This window comes from Trachurus trachurus (genome assembly GCF_905171665.1).
Source record: "Trachurus trachurus genome assembly, chromosome: 4".
Taxonomy (NCBI): domain Eukaryota; kingdom Metazoa; phylum Chordata; class Actinopteri; order Carangiformes; family Carangidae; genus Trachurus; species Trachurus trachurus.
In genome coordinates this window covers 18,202,683-18,216,409 of record NC_139898.1, presented here as the reverse complement: position 1 = coordinate 18,216,409, position 13,727 = coordinate 18,202,683, and the positions used below count along the sequence as shown (strand labels likewise).

At 40.6% G+C, this 13,727-nt stretch overlaps 1 protein-coding gene across 1 annotated transcript in view; it reads right to left on the bottom strand.

Moving 5' to 3' along the window:
• The window catches only part of pex5la (peroxisomal biogenesis factor 5-like a), a gene marked incomplete at both ends in the record, with an annotated part of 89,508 nt that overhangs the window by 3,822 nt on the left and 71,959 nt on the right, over nucleotides 1-13,727 (bottom strand). Inside the window, 5 exons of the mRNA XM_083969523.1 lie at nucleotides 1,580-1,745; nucleotides 3,905-4,123; nucleotides 5,635-5,705; nucleotides 7,470-7,613; nucleotides 8,968-9,084. Of these exons, the coding sequence (XP_083825649.1) occupies nucleotides 1,580-1,745; nucleotides 3,905-4,123; nucleotides 5,635-5,705; nucleotides 7,470-7,613; nucleotides 8,968-9,084 (717 nt within the window). The remainder of the gene's footprint in view (nucleotides 1-1,579; nucleotides 1,746-3,904; nucleotides 4,124-5,634; nucleotides 5,706-7,469; nucleotides 7,614-8,967; nucleotides 9,085-13,727) is intronic.

Sequence of the window (13,727 nt, the reverse complement as noted above, 5' to 3'; positions counted from 1 at the left end):
ATTTGCATGAGGGAAGGATGAAGGATGGAAGAAAGGTTTGAGGTTGTACTGGTGTGTGTGTTTGTTTTGGTTGTGTATGCACTCCAGCGTATGAAATATGTGCCTGAGTCTGTTTTTTTTTTTGCGTAAATGTGTGTAAGGACTACAGTAGATCTCTCTGTGCTCTTGTGCTGGATCATGAGTGAGTGTGTGTGTGTGTGTGTGTACCAGTTTAGAGTTCATGAGGCCAGATTTGGCAGCTCCTCGCTTCACATATTGGTGTGACAGTTTGATGTGGCTCAGTGCATCTGTTCCCAACGAGCTCTCCCTCGGCATTTGTGGCTCCGTCGTCTCTAAGGATGAGTACTTGCTTAAGGGCTTCATGTCTGCCAAATGTGTTTGCATGGTAACATGTGGCGTGTGACAGATCATGGTTTTTGCGCTTTTGTGCGTATGCCGCGTGGTGTTTGTATGTCTGTGTGTTTAGTTGTTTTAGATCATCACTGTTTGCATTTCTCAACAAAAACATAATGCAGCAGCAATGGCTTACTGATCTTCATTCCACAGAACGATACTGATTATTTATTACACAGACCTAACACACATTTTTTATTTTTGCATAATGAAAAAGCTAACTAAATATTCTTTGCAAAGTTTCAGTAGCCTATTATTAATATTGTTTCAACAATTCACAGTTAATGTGGGCCAAAGGAACGTTTAAACTCATCGAGAGTCACATGGAGATGAAGTTTAATTTCAGTAATTGTTTTGCCAGGGGAATTGCATGCTGTGAATATAAACCCATATCTGCACATTCCTCCTTGTAACCTACTATAGCAGCCTCTTGCAATATGTAAACAACCAGCATCACTGGCTTCCTACGAGGTGAAAAGCAACACAATGCAGTGCCAGCTGGAGTCAACCAGCTGTCAGACATGTTGTCTCTGAAAGGAAACCAGTGGCTCCCATGTGTTCACCAACCACAACTCAGGGTAGAGCAGAATAATTAATCAAAACATTAAGGAAACCTAAATGTGTCCAAAGTGCAATATCCAAATCACAGGAGCTGCAATTTTCTTGATGGTGAAACATGTCACAACATACGATTTTAAATTCAGCACTGTGGTGCTTTAGAATTGCCAGGACCCACACATCATATTCCCCAGATACAAGAGAACAAACTTCCCACTCCAGCAAAAATAGCAGCATCATCATTTTGATGTTTAAGTTCAGTGAAAGTGACATGTAAAAATTATTATCATCTATCATCTGTCAAACTACATAACATCATTTATTTTGCATATCATTTAGCTGTAGCTCACAGATAACTCATCAGCTGTCATTTCCTTTTTGATTTAAGATGCAACTAAACGTAGTTTATTGCCTTTCATGTTTCTGTCCATTTTCGGCTCCCCCCACGGAGACTTGAGTCAACCAATGAGATTATATCTGCCAGGAGAGAATCTATGTTCCTGAATCCTGACAAGCATTTGTATAACCACAGCTCCATTCTGTCTAATCTGCATGTTCCTGTGTGCCCTTTTGTGCCTGTGCCTGTGTGTGTGTGGGTGGGTGGGTGAGTGTGTGTCGGCGTTTGTACCTCGGGCCGCACTGACAGGGCCGTATTGAAGGCCTCAACAGCTTTGTTGAACTCTCCGCTGAGGTTGTAGAGCACCCCGAGGCCCGTCTGCAAATCCGGGTCGATGATGTCTGAGTTGTGCTGAACTGCTTCCAGGAAGAACTCCTTGGCCTCGGGTAACAGGGAGCTGTGGACACACACACACACACACACACACACACACACACACACACACACACACACACACACACACACACACACACACACACACACACACACACACACACACAGATAAGGATTAGTGTGACTTAAGGCTGCTGAGTGAGTTCTGTTAAGATTGCAAGGCTATGATGTGCACTGTACTGCATGTCAACTTTTACTCATAGAGTGTAAGAAAATGAGAAAGGGAGGGAGACTGACAAGAGTGTAAAGCGGTGATAAAGTAAGGGAGGAGGAAGCAGGAGAAATGAGAATAAGGGAAATGCAGACAGGGTTGTGAATCATAAGGACAGGTGCTGGTTTTTCTTCTGTTTACATAATTGAAGTTGTCTCAGTTGTTAGAAATAGTGGTTTTGTCTTGGATCACTGTAATCCCTTTGTAAATAGTACATACTTCATATTTTATTCCTTGTTTTCATCAAGGAGTCCATAAACTAGATTTGTACATTTGTAGATTTTGTTTTCATATTGTATACTGTATATTTAATTAGTCACTGTGTTGCTCTCTGACCAGCACTGGCCAGAAATGAAAGCATTGTTTTCCGGATCTGTTCTGTCAGTCGTCCCCGAATATTCTGAAAATAACATTATGAACTCTGTGATTTCTCATCAGGTACTGACTCAGTACATAATGTGGCTGTATTAACTTTGAACTTGAAAGCAACATAGAATAGACCTCACCTGTTCTTGGTTTTGTCTATACTCATCACGCTTTCTCTTTTTTCTATACATACATCCTACCACAGCTCTGTGCTTCTTGTACATGTTGTTGTGTTCCATCTGAATGAATATCACTAACCTGAATCCCAAAAGTCTTGCATCAGAGCACTCCTGCTTGTTTACTGGTCCCATGTTGTTCACATATATCCAGCTCAAGTTCTACTAAACATTTCTCTTCCTTGTCATGCCCTGCAATCTCTACATCCCTCTATGAGGGCTAAAGTCTCACAGTTTGAAAACTTTTGCACAGAAGTGACAGATTAGATAGACTGCTACTTCTGCCTCAATGGGCACTTGGTGCTTAGCTTTTGGGTAAAGATATGGATTGCCCTTTATGTTATGTTCCCATTGCGGCCACAACAGAGGGAGGGAGGGCAAACGATGGATGGAGGAGAGAGAGGTGCAGAGAAGAGTGTGTAATGAGGCCAAAGAGAGAGGGATGGAGGGAGCAGCAGAAATTAAAAGGAGGATATTGCATGGATTAAAGGAGAGATCACAGGTATTGGGATGTACTCTTATCCCTTCACATTGACCAGGCGATTAATGATTTGATGAAGTGCTGTTCTACCTGGGCAGCAGATTTGGGCCTCTCCAATCTGATATACCCAACAACCTCATTTTTCTGGCTTAAGATAACACGGGCGGTCCTGCAGTATGAGTTGTTACAAGATGGATACGTATATGCCATCTCGCCAGTAAAATTACACCAATACCAGCTGTGGTTAGAGACCTTGAAATAAGTTTTTGGTCTCCCTGACACTGTAATGGTAGTTTAAGTAAAACAAATGCAAGTCTGTTGGTAGAGATCTTGTTTTTCAGTCCACAGGATGTATCATATGTTTGTCACCTAATCAATAACTCTGAGCTGTTAGGGAAGGCTGAAATTCAGTTTAAAACTCTAATCATTTCTGTATCTAAATGCAACTGCAACTGATAATGGGTCCTCAATTTAATAGTTTTGACATTCACATCAATGTCTTTTTCTAGTATCGATACTTGGACAGTACAGATATTATTGATTCAGATTTTACAATGATGACCTTAAGGTACTGGTGACTCTCGGTGAAGCCAGCTGTGCTGCAGCTTTCAAGTGGAGGAGGTATAGTATAAATCTGGCCCAATTAAAATACTTAATATTACATTCTTGCAGAAATCTAATATCACCATTGATGAGTACCAGACATTGATTTGCAAACATGCCCAGAACCAAACTGAACTGAAAATAATTAGTTGATTGTTCAACTGTTTTGATAATTGATTAATATTGATTGTTTGATTGATTTTTCAAGCAAAACTTGTGAAAAAATGCCAACCTCACTGATTTCAGCCTCTTACATGAAAGGTTGGCTTCTGTGTTTCTGTGTCTTGCATCATAGTAAACTGAGTAGTTCAGGATAAATACTTTACCTTTCATGTCTGCCCATATTGAGAGCGTGCGACATCCTGCGTTGGGAGTTTGGTGATCCCATCAGGTTGGTCTTGCCCTTCAGCAGGTGCTTATACTTTGGATTGTGTCGCAGCCAGCGGAGCAGGGCCTCGCAGGCGTCACTGCGCATACCAGTGTTGGTCAGGCTCACTGCCAGAGCCATGAGGGCTGTGAGGTTGCTTGGGTGGAGCTCCAAACACCTGGATGGATACGAGAACCAGGCAATGGGAGAGGAGAGATGGCGTAAGGTGTGTACTTCAAAGGGAAATCTAGATTTGACAGGCATTAATTGGGACAGGCCAAAGCATAGGAACATCAGGCGGAGGCTAATGATTTCTGGATTAGGATGGATGAGCTGCTCATCTCCTGCTCTGCCGGACAACGTTTTGCATGCGCCCTCAGCCGCGGGGTTCCACGATTTGCATTAGTTTTGCCTTTGGGGGGGGGGGGAAATGCCCTTGGGTGATTGAGTTATATCACTGGTTATATCATGCGGACGACTGCCACTAAGATCTACGCTGGCCTTTGTAATTGAAAAGGGCAGAAGAGCAGCACTGTGTTGGATGAACAACTTAGATTAGTTAAGAGGGGAGGGAGGCCAAAACAGGATTTGGCTTTCATCAAGATAATTTTCAAGACAGATTTGCCACAACTGATGCGCCAACTTCCTTAAAACCCTTGTAATCTAAGACAAACCAAATTATTTCAGCCCCCCACTGCTATACGTAGAGAAATTACATAAATGTTGTTTAAGGCTACATACTGTATGTATGAAGTATTCTATCTTCAATATTCTATGAAGTTTTATGTCAAATAATGTGGCAAAAAACAGAGTAGCAGTATTAACATGATGCTTGCCATCTGAAATGGTGCCAGTGTAACAACAACAGGATGAATGCCAGGTAAACATCTAATACTGTATTCCCGTGCATATCCAAACACTCCCCTCACAGATGGAGGAGCTATTATGTAATAAGCAAAATAAAATCTAAATCATGCAAAGATCTGAATGGGATTTCAGAATAAGCCTAAATCTGTTGGTTTAAGTAAGATTCTGTCAGGGATTTAAAAAAAAAAGATCATACATTCTTTGTAATCCCATTTATCTACGACAGCAGCAAAATGTTTCATTTGCCTGACTGGATGGTCTATGTGACACTTACTTAGGAAGAATGATGTTTTTTCTGAATGGCTGTGTCCTGTGTTTTCAGTTTTCTAGCCAGTGTTCACACTCTGAGATAGGTGCAATTCTTGTCATCAGCAGTTATGAATGGAAGTGGGCCACCTCCCATTGAGCACTCTGTTCATTCCCTAGCTCTGTGCAATCACCATCCATGTGTGGTGCTTCTATTTTAGGAATAAAAAAATCGCCAAACTTCTTCCTTCTGGTTTCTGGTTTAAGAACTTGGCATCTGAGGGAAGATACTGATGTTGCTCTTCTCATGGCTCTACATATCATAAATCTTAACATCTGCATTAAACCTTTGCCTTTGTTTGTTTTTTTGCTGAATAGACTGCTGTCACAAAGTTCATTGAAACCTCTGAGGCAAATTTCATACACTGGGCTTCATCTTTTAACGTGACATTTCTGCAGAGTCCCACTTGTGCAAACATATGGTGTCCCCGAGCCGTAACAGCTGACAGCTCCTCCACGTATGACAGCGACTTTTTTAATTGTAAATGGGAATCTCATGCAGTTGTTTCTCCCTACCTCTGGAGGGAGACAATCGCTGACTGCTCGTTCTCATTTTCAGCCTGGGTGGTCCCCAGCACTTGCCAAGCCTGCAGGGGAAACAAAATACAGGTAACGCTAAACAGCACGGTGGAAACTTGGACTCCATACCCGGTATTCTCAAGGGGCTGAAGCACAGTTACAGTGGCTCTGCATTGTCTGTCCAGCACAAAGAGTTGGATCCAGCTCAGAGCTCATTGTTTCAGACAGATTGCAGCAGAGGAAGCTTCAGTGAAAATAAACAGAAACCCCACAAAATACAAAACTTCCATGCAGTCAAACAAGAGCAAATGCAATTAGTTTTTTTTAAAATTGTGTTTAGCCAAGAGGGTTGTCCTTTAGATACTGTCATATATTCCATTCAATCAGCCAAACAATAGAAAACCATTTATTTTCCAATTTCAGAGATGATTTACTTACAACTGCTCATTTATATAGAGCTGAATAATCAGTCCATCAACAAAAAGGGCTATTTTTATAATTGACTTATTGTCATTTACACAGTGGAAAAATGGTTGGGTTTTGGACTGCTAGAATGAAGAAAGATGCTGAAGATGCTACCTTGGGCTAGACTATTTTTTTCCCACTATTTTTGGACATGAGTTGTAGGTCTATTGGAAGACAGTATGCAAAGCTTATCTGATTGGAGTCGCAACTAATGATTAGTGTTCTCGGTTAATTGCTTTGTTGTTTAGTCTATAAAATGTCAGAAATCGACAGAAGAATATTTCCCAAAGCCCAGGATCATGTCTTCAAATTACTTATTTTGTCTGATCAACAGTACAGGACTCGGAGATACTGGACAGTGGACACTGGAGAATCTGTAAATGCTTTTGCTTTAAACATCACTTAAATGTTAGCTGATCATGAAAACAGTTGATCCCCCGCATCAGAAAAGCAAATTGAAAGTACCCGTGATTTGCACGGGAGGGCAAAAAATGATGTAACTAACCCAAAATCCAAAATGTGATTATGAAATCAACCCCTTTTGTATTTTGTGCCTGTAAGGGCACACTTAATAACCTGTTCCAAAGCTAATCTCTATAGATGTTTCTTTGTTCCACTCTATGAAATGAGGGGCGAAATTATTTCTGAATGATTCAGAGGTCTTCACAGTGGGGCAATAAGCCACTAAGCGCCCAAGGAGGAATTTTGGAATCGTATTAGTTCCATACACCGTGGGATAATCCTCTCCTCGGAATAACTGGCACATTTCTGTATATTCCAGGGGAATCCGAAAGTACTTTGTATGAAGGCTTTGCTCTTTCAGCCTGCAAAGAGGTCACTTCTTTTGAAATGGGAAGAATACAAAAAGGAGAAGAAACCTGCGGAATGAGCTATTTCTCAGCTCACTGGGCAAATGAAAATTCTCATCAAGAGCATGAGCAAGTCAAGTATTTTTGCTACAGTAAACAGCTCATCTAACAAATACAAAAAAAAGAAAATAAAAAAGAAATAATATTTGCCCTTTACAGGCAATCGGTGTCCAGCCTGTGGGTGCTACCTGCTAAATCTGCTTCACACAGCCTGTGGTCAGCGAGGCATTTCCTTCTCTCTAGCTTATCTCAACATGTGGTGGAGTAAGTGGACTTGGATGTCGCCACAAGTTTGTGCTGAAACCATACCGCTCCAGTCTGGTTGACCGGTGCTGGATTGCAGTTTTATTGGCCATCTGAGCTGTAAATGCGTGTAACACTCTTTCCCTTTTGAAAATACACCCACAGCTGTAAATGCAAGTGTCCCCACAGCTACTGGTTGAATAGGGGAAAAAACACAATGTAAGTGTGAGCATGTGTGTACTAAATTGAATTCACCTCTGAATCGTGAGGGTCCTGCAAGACGGCTCCTTCCAGCAAAAGCACAGCGTTTGGCAAGTCTCCCTCTCGGGACTTCTTTAGTCCTTCTTCAAATGCATTTGGCAGGTCCTTATAAGGATTATCTGTGTGGAAGTAGTAACCCTGTCAGCGAAAAAAAAACAAACAAACAAAAAAAAAAACAGGGACAGTGGCAATGTCAGTTTCTCTCTTCAGCATTCAAATGCAAACCAGGGCAACTGTCCTGTGCAGTTGTATGTTTAAGCAACGCTCCAGCAGCAGGAATCGATCTTTTCTGCTTCACATCAAACCTGAGGCTCAGCTCCCCGGGGTTGTCTGTTCTCTTTAAATGTTAAACTTTGCATTTTCAAACTGTGATTACCCTGGTGTGTTGTTGCCTGCTTCTGAGCTTGATGACTTTGAAACAGCTTTTTCTTTAAGAACTGGTTCAACACTGGGATCAATCGAGAAGCCCGATCTTGTACGGTTTCCTTATATAAGCAGGGCAGCAGATGGGTGAAGTATACAGCTCAGCCATATGCTTTCTGTCCTCTGAAACCTGCAAACGTTCCTTTATATCCTTAAAGATAAATGCTATGCTGTATCATACACATACTATAACATCCAATGTACTGTAATGTGTGTCAGATCATTCAACTACATTTAGTATGAAATGCCAATAGGACAGCAGGTCTGTGTTTTCATGGACATACATGTACTGTAGCATATTTCTGATTTTGCCTTACTGTATATTTTATATGGATGTTCAAATAGTCAAATCTAACAACTGTCTGCATTTAAAGCAATAACTGAGCATCTTGAAATATGGTCATTCACATCCTTGCTGTAATTTACCTGAGAGGAATCATATGACTCATGTTTGTGGGTTAATCATGAAGCTAGTCAAGAGACAAATAGCTGAAGTTATCTTAGCTAGTTGTTTCTAAAGGTATAAAAAACCTTCAACACTTCTAAAGCCCAACAGTGAACTCATTATATCACATAAGTTTGATCTGTACACAAACAGAAATATAAAAATGACAAAATCTGGTTTTATACAAAGTTGCATGAGTTACAATTCCCTAGCAGCCTCATTGTGACAACAAGACTACAAAAACTTGTCATTTTTACATTTCTGTTTTCTTACAGATAAGACAAAAGAGATATAACTTGTTATGCGCTGACATTTAGAGATGTTGGTAGGTGGATTTTTAGGTCCTGCTGCTTTGGTACATTATACTGTATATGGGAAATTGTGTCACAATCATGTATATAGTTGTGCACTGAAACTTTTGGAGTGATGTGAAATTTTTATGCAAAATGTTCAAGTCAAATATCATATCAAACACCCTGTATATCACGGTTTTTAACTAATCCTACAGTCTAGATAGGCATGCATTATTTATGCTACATAGGCTGCCAGTATCTATAGCTCTCCATCAGTGTCATCAAGAGACATTTCTTCGCATGCTGATTGTAAAGTCTTAATGATAGTGACCTTCTCATGTGGTGAGACAGTGGAGGGAATCTGCGACTGCTCGTCCTCTGTCAGCCAGTTCCGCCGAGCGAGCTCTTCCCACTCCGCCTGCATCTTATCCCAGAACTCAGTATCTGACTACAGACGTCAGAGGGAGAGAGGAGGGGGGATGGATAGATTGGAGAAGGAGGAGAAGGAGGGGAGTGGTGAGAGGGCGGGAATGAGCGATTAGTGCATAGTAGAACAACAGCCCTTGTAATTTCCCATCATCCCATTGCTGGAAATGTCACGTATGTCAGGTTCACTGACCGGCTGTAATATATGGACCCCACACTATTGATGACTCACCACATTTGCAAACCAAGGCAGAGCTTAGAGGAACAATTCACACTTCAAATGCAAATAACTGTGCAGCAAAAATCAAAACACAAGATAATAACTTGTTATTACTTTGAAATTGATGAGCAGATCTTTTAAATTAGCAATTATATTTGAAATGAAATAGAAGAAGTTTAAATCTGTACTGTTTGTAAACATAGCCAGAAAATGACCTTTAATTTTCAAATGCACAGTGCGCATAATTACCTGGACGTCAATACTATTTAATCACGTGTGAATAGACTAATCATTTATGTGGTCAAGAAATGCTGTGTTGTATTTTTAAGCATCTGTTCACTTGACATTTGAACTGTTATTTTCTGGCATTTCAATTTGTTGACTAAATCCTCAAAGATTACTGTGGATGTATAATCATTTAAATACGCCCGTCCACCAGTGACTTCTCATTTTCTGTCAGAAGTACAGTCAACGAGGTACAACTTAAGAAAACACTCGACAAATTCAGGAAACATCTTAATCAATTGGCAGCACACGTTCTGCATTGAGTAACAAGCGTGCAGCCAGATTCATAACTTTTTCACATTGCATCACATCACACTTTTGGGAAATAATGCACAGTCATCAACAGTGCTGACAGTGTCTGACGAAAGCCTCTGTGCTGCTACCTCTTTTATTAACAATAAAATGTTTGGATAATGAGTTTACCTCATTTCATAACTGCTTTGTTTTAAACTTTTGTGTCAGGTTAGCTCTAATCAAGGATGGTGTGTGTGTGTCATCTGTAAAACGTATCAGGTTATGCAGAGATGAAGCCCTGGAGTCACATGAATGGTTTCACCTATTTATCTTTTGCCCCAGTGATCACAGTGGAGGTGCTTGTTTTACATTCATTCATGCAAATGAGACGTACTCAGTGTTTAGTCAATGATACTCTGCTTAACTAGCCAGGCTAGCGCCGCCTACTGGTTCCGGCAAATTTCATTTGCCTCAAACATGTAGTCAGGACACTAGCAATGCGTTTCGGTTTGCTCCGTCCGCCAGAGCGGACGGACCAATCAGCGAACAGACGGGTAAGTGAAGGCGATGACGTTGAACTCAAGCGCTCAAGATTAACCTATGAGCTTAACCGGTGTATAGCACACGTGACCACCAAGCAGCAGCGATTAGTTGAAGCAAATGTAAGCAACCGCCTCCCGGAAGCAAACGAATCCCTATGGCTCGTGTTCAGACCGCTATATGAAATGTAATGAAGTAAGCGGCTGATGCATCAGGCTACTGCTTAACCTCTTACTTAAACCAAATGAATATATCCGTTTTCCTCTTTGCATATTTTTCAGTTAGCACTATAAACCATGTGGGACGTTATGCATTAATCTATTACACTAAATCTTTTTTTATGCTCAGATACAACAAGTTTTTTGTTTTGACGCAGATTCAGTATTTTTCATCAGCAAACATGATCCAGTCTGCCTCCAAGTACTGAGGAGTCTGATGAGACTCAAGCTGTAACGTTTTTTTGAAAGAGATGCTAAAAAACCTGTTCAGCCATAGTTTTTCCATCTGAGAAGCATGGCTAAAATTAGATCCATCATGAGTTTCAGTGATACAGAGAGGATTATAGGTGCCTTTCTCTTTGCTCATTTTGACTATTGCAACACACTGCTTAACTGCCTGCGCCAAAAGGAGTTGAAACAGCTTTAGTGTGTTCAAAAAGCTGCATCAAGGGACTTGCATCTAAACTTGCGACTAAAATGTGAAACAGGACTGCACAGTATCTCTCCTGTTTAAGCATGTCTGCGAAATTTGGATGTTCTGAAATGGAAAGTATTGGTAATCAGTTAGATCACAATTTGTGCATGAACGGCTGTACTAATTTTGGTGATCTCCTGACTTTTCATCTAGTGCTACCATAAGGTCAACATTTTGTCCTTGGTGCAAATTAAAAAAAAATTATGTTAGTGTGACTTTTAGTATGTTGGATGCAGCTGTACTTTTAGTATGGTAACACCAGCTTGATAACATCAGCGTGGCTACAGGCTATGAACAAAACAGTACTGCGGCATGAGTTTCAGTCCATCATATTTTTCTACCGCCAGACAGCAGATGCTTGTTTATTGTAAGGCAGCAGTTACAAATTCTTTTAACAATGTAGCCCATCAAATTCAAGCTTGTTTTTCCTTTTACTGATTTGTTTCAGTGCTACAAAAGAGATGATTATTATGACTGTGATATGGACATGTGCATCTGCTGCAGTGCAATTTTGTAATAGTCCAGAGTGGGATGTTTGCTGAGTTATCTCTGTATGGAGTTTGAGTTTGGTCTTGGATTTACAGCTGCATGATGTATTGAGAAATTCAGCATGTTCTGTCCTTGACTCTGCCTAGTGCCTATGGTGTTAAAAATGTACACACAGTTCTTTCTGAGCAGTGCACTGCATTTGCTCCTGTTGTATAGCAGCATTATCACAGATTCAGTTCACGTCACCCCTGTTTTTATCGTAACAATTGCATCTGTCCAGTTTTTTTTTTTCCAGTTGAATCCATGATTCTTGGCTGTCTTCCTGTTGCCTGCAGAGCAAACTGGAGATAATCATGTCAAACAGAGCAGAACAGCCACCTGTGACTACTCTTTAGCCAGAAACTCCTGAGCACATGACAGCACTACAGTAAGCATGATGTGCCCTATGTCTACAGTACTGTATGTAGGCTATAGTGTCGCTGCTGCAGGGTCATAAAGATCTACTGTAAGAGTGTGTGTGTCTGTTTGTGTCAAAGGGATTCTCATCTTCACATAGAGTCTCTGTGTGATTGACATGGAGGCCAGAGTGTGGCCCCTGATGGTGAGAGATGGCAGATAATTGCAGGCTGCAGACTCTCAGACAAATTGCCTGAAGGTGAGTCTCCACTATTGGCTGTGTCAGGAAGTGCACTATTAGATCTCCTCGGGTTGTGGAAAATATATGGATGGTGATGGTGGTGAGGCTGGAAAATCCATAGTTGTCAAAAGAATTTGGGGTAATTTGAGTTGTTAAAGTATAGAAACGGGGCCAGTTCTCTGCTGGGATCCTATAGTTAATCTGGTATCTGTTTATGTCAGTACTTAATTACCATGTGTGTTTGTATGTCCTCTTCCTATTAAGATAATCTGTGACATAATTTTAAAGATGTTTATGTTTTATTAATGAAGCAGAGTACAGGAAGAATATTGTTTTTCAAGTAAACGGTGTGTAAGTATTAAGTAAATTAAAATGGAAAACTGCAACTAAACTACAACAACTTCAAACTTGTATTACTGTCAGTTCAGTACTTGAGTTTAACTTCACAATACTTGAGTAAATCTACATGGTTAGTTGCAACATTTGTTTATAATGGCTGTGTGTGGCAAGTGTCTACAAAGTTATAGTGTTGTGACCAGCTGCAGCTCCGGCTGCTTACACACAGTTTACAACAAGTATACAACAGTTTTTGTGCTCATTTTTAATAGACACTGCTTTTTATTTGTTGTTATTTCTCACCATGCTGAGGGCCTGTTTTTGCACTATGACCTTATTTGTCATCTTTTAATTTGTGTGTTATAGACAGTTCAGTTGTTTGTGCTGTGCCTGTCCCTTAGCTGCACCACAGGTGACAACACATTTCTCAGAGGTAAAACAGAGTAAATGTACAGGGCAAGTTTTTAATTTGCAAGCAACATAGTCATATTTCTTTATAACGCCGTGAAGGGCGTTTTTCAACACTGGCATTGGCAGTTTAATTATGTGGAACAAGACAAAGATACAGCGAGGTAATTTATATCCCGTGTATCAGTGGAGCGAACCCGTAGCTGTGACTCTAATTTCAGCAGCTCTGATGAAGTGTTACGTGAAATGGATTGAATCCAGAGAGCTTCGTGCCGCCAAACGTGTCACTGCCTCTTGGAAATGAACAGGGCTGTTGGAGGTGAGATTGGGGGGGGATTCATTAGTTACTCCATGAATACATTATTGACAAAGTGGATGATCACAGCAACGCCTACATATGTCACACATACCCATGGCTGTTGGTGTCACTCTACTCAGAAAAAAAACTACTCATAATTTGCTCCTAGAATCCAATTAGTGTTTCTTAGTCAGCTGAACTGCAGTTATTTATGTACAGTACAGTGAAAATAAATACTCTGGAAGGTAATGTGTAGAACTTGATAGTTCATGCTAGGTCAGCTCACATAGCAACTGATGCTCCTAAAAAACAAAGACAAAGGAAGCTACAATATTTCCTTAGTCTTGATTTAACAGTGATGGTGAGGTGATGATGAAACGTGTCCTTATTGGGGAAAACAAAGCCACTATCACTATTTTTCTGTCTCTGAAGCCAATATCACCGCTTAAAATGTACTGTACATTTAACCTTAAAGGGACAACGAGGAGTTTTGGAAAAGCGAAGCGTTTTCACACTACATTTATG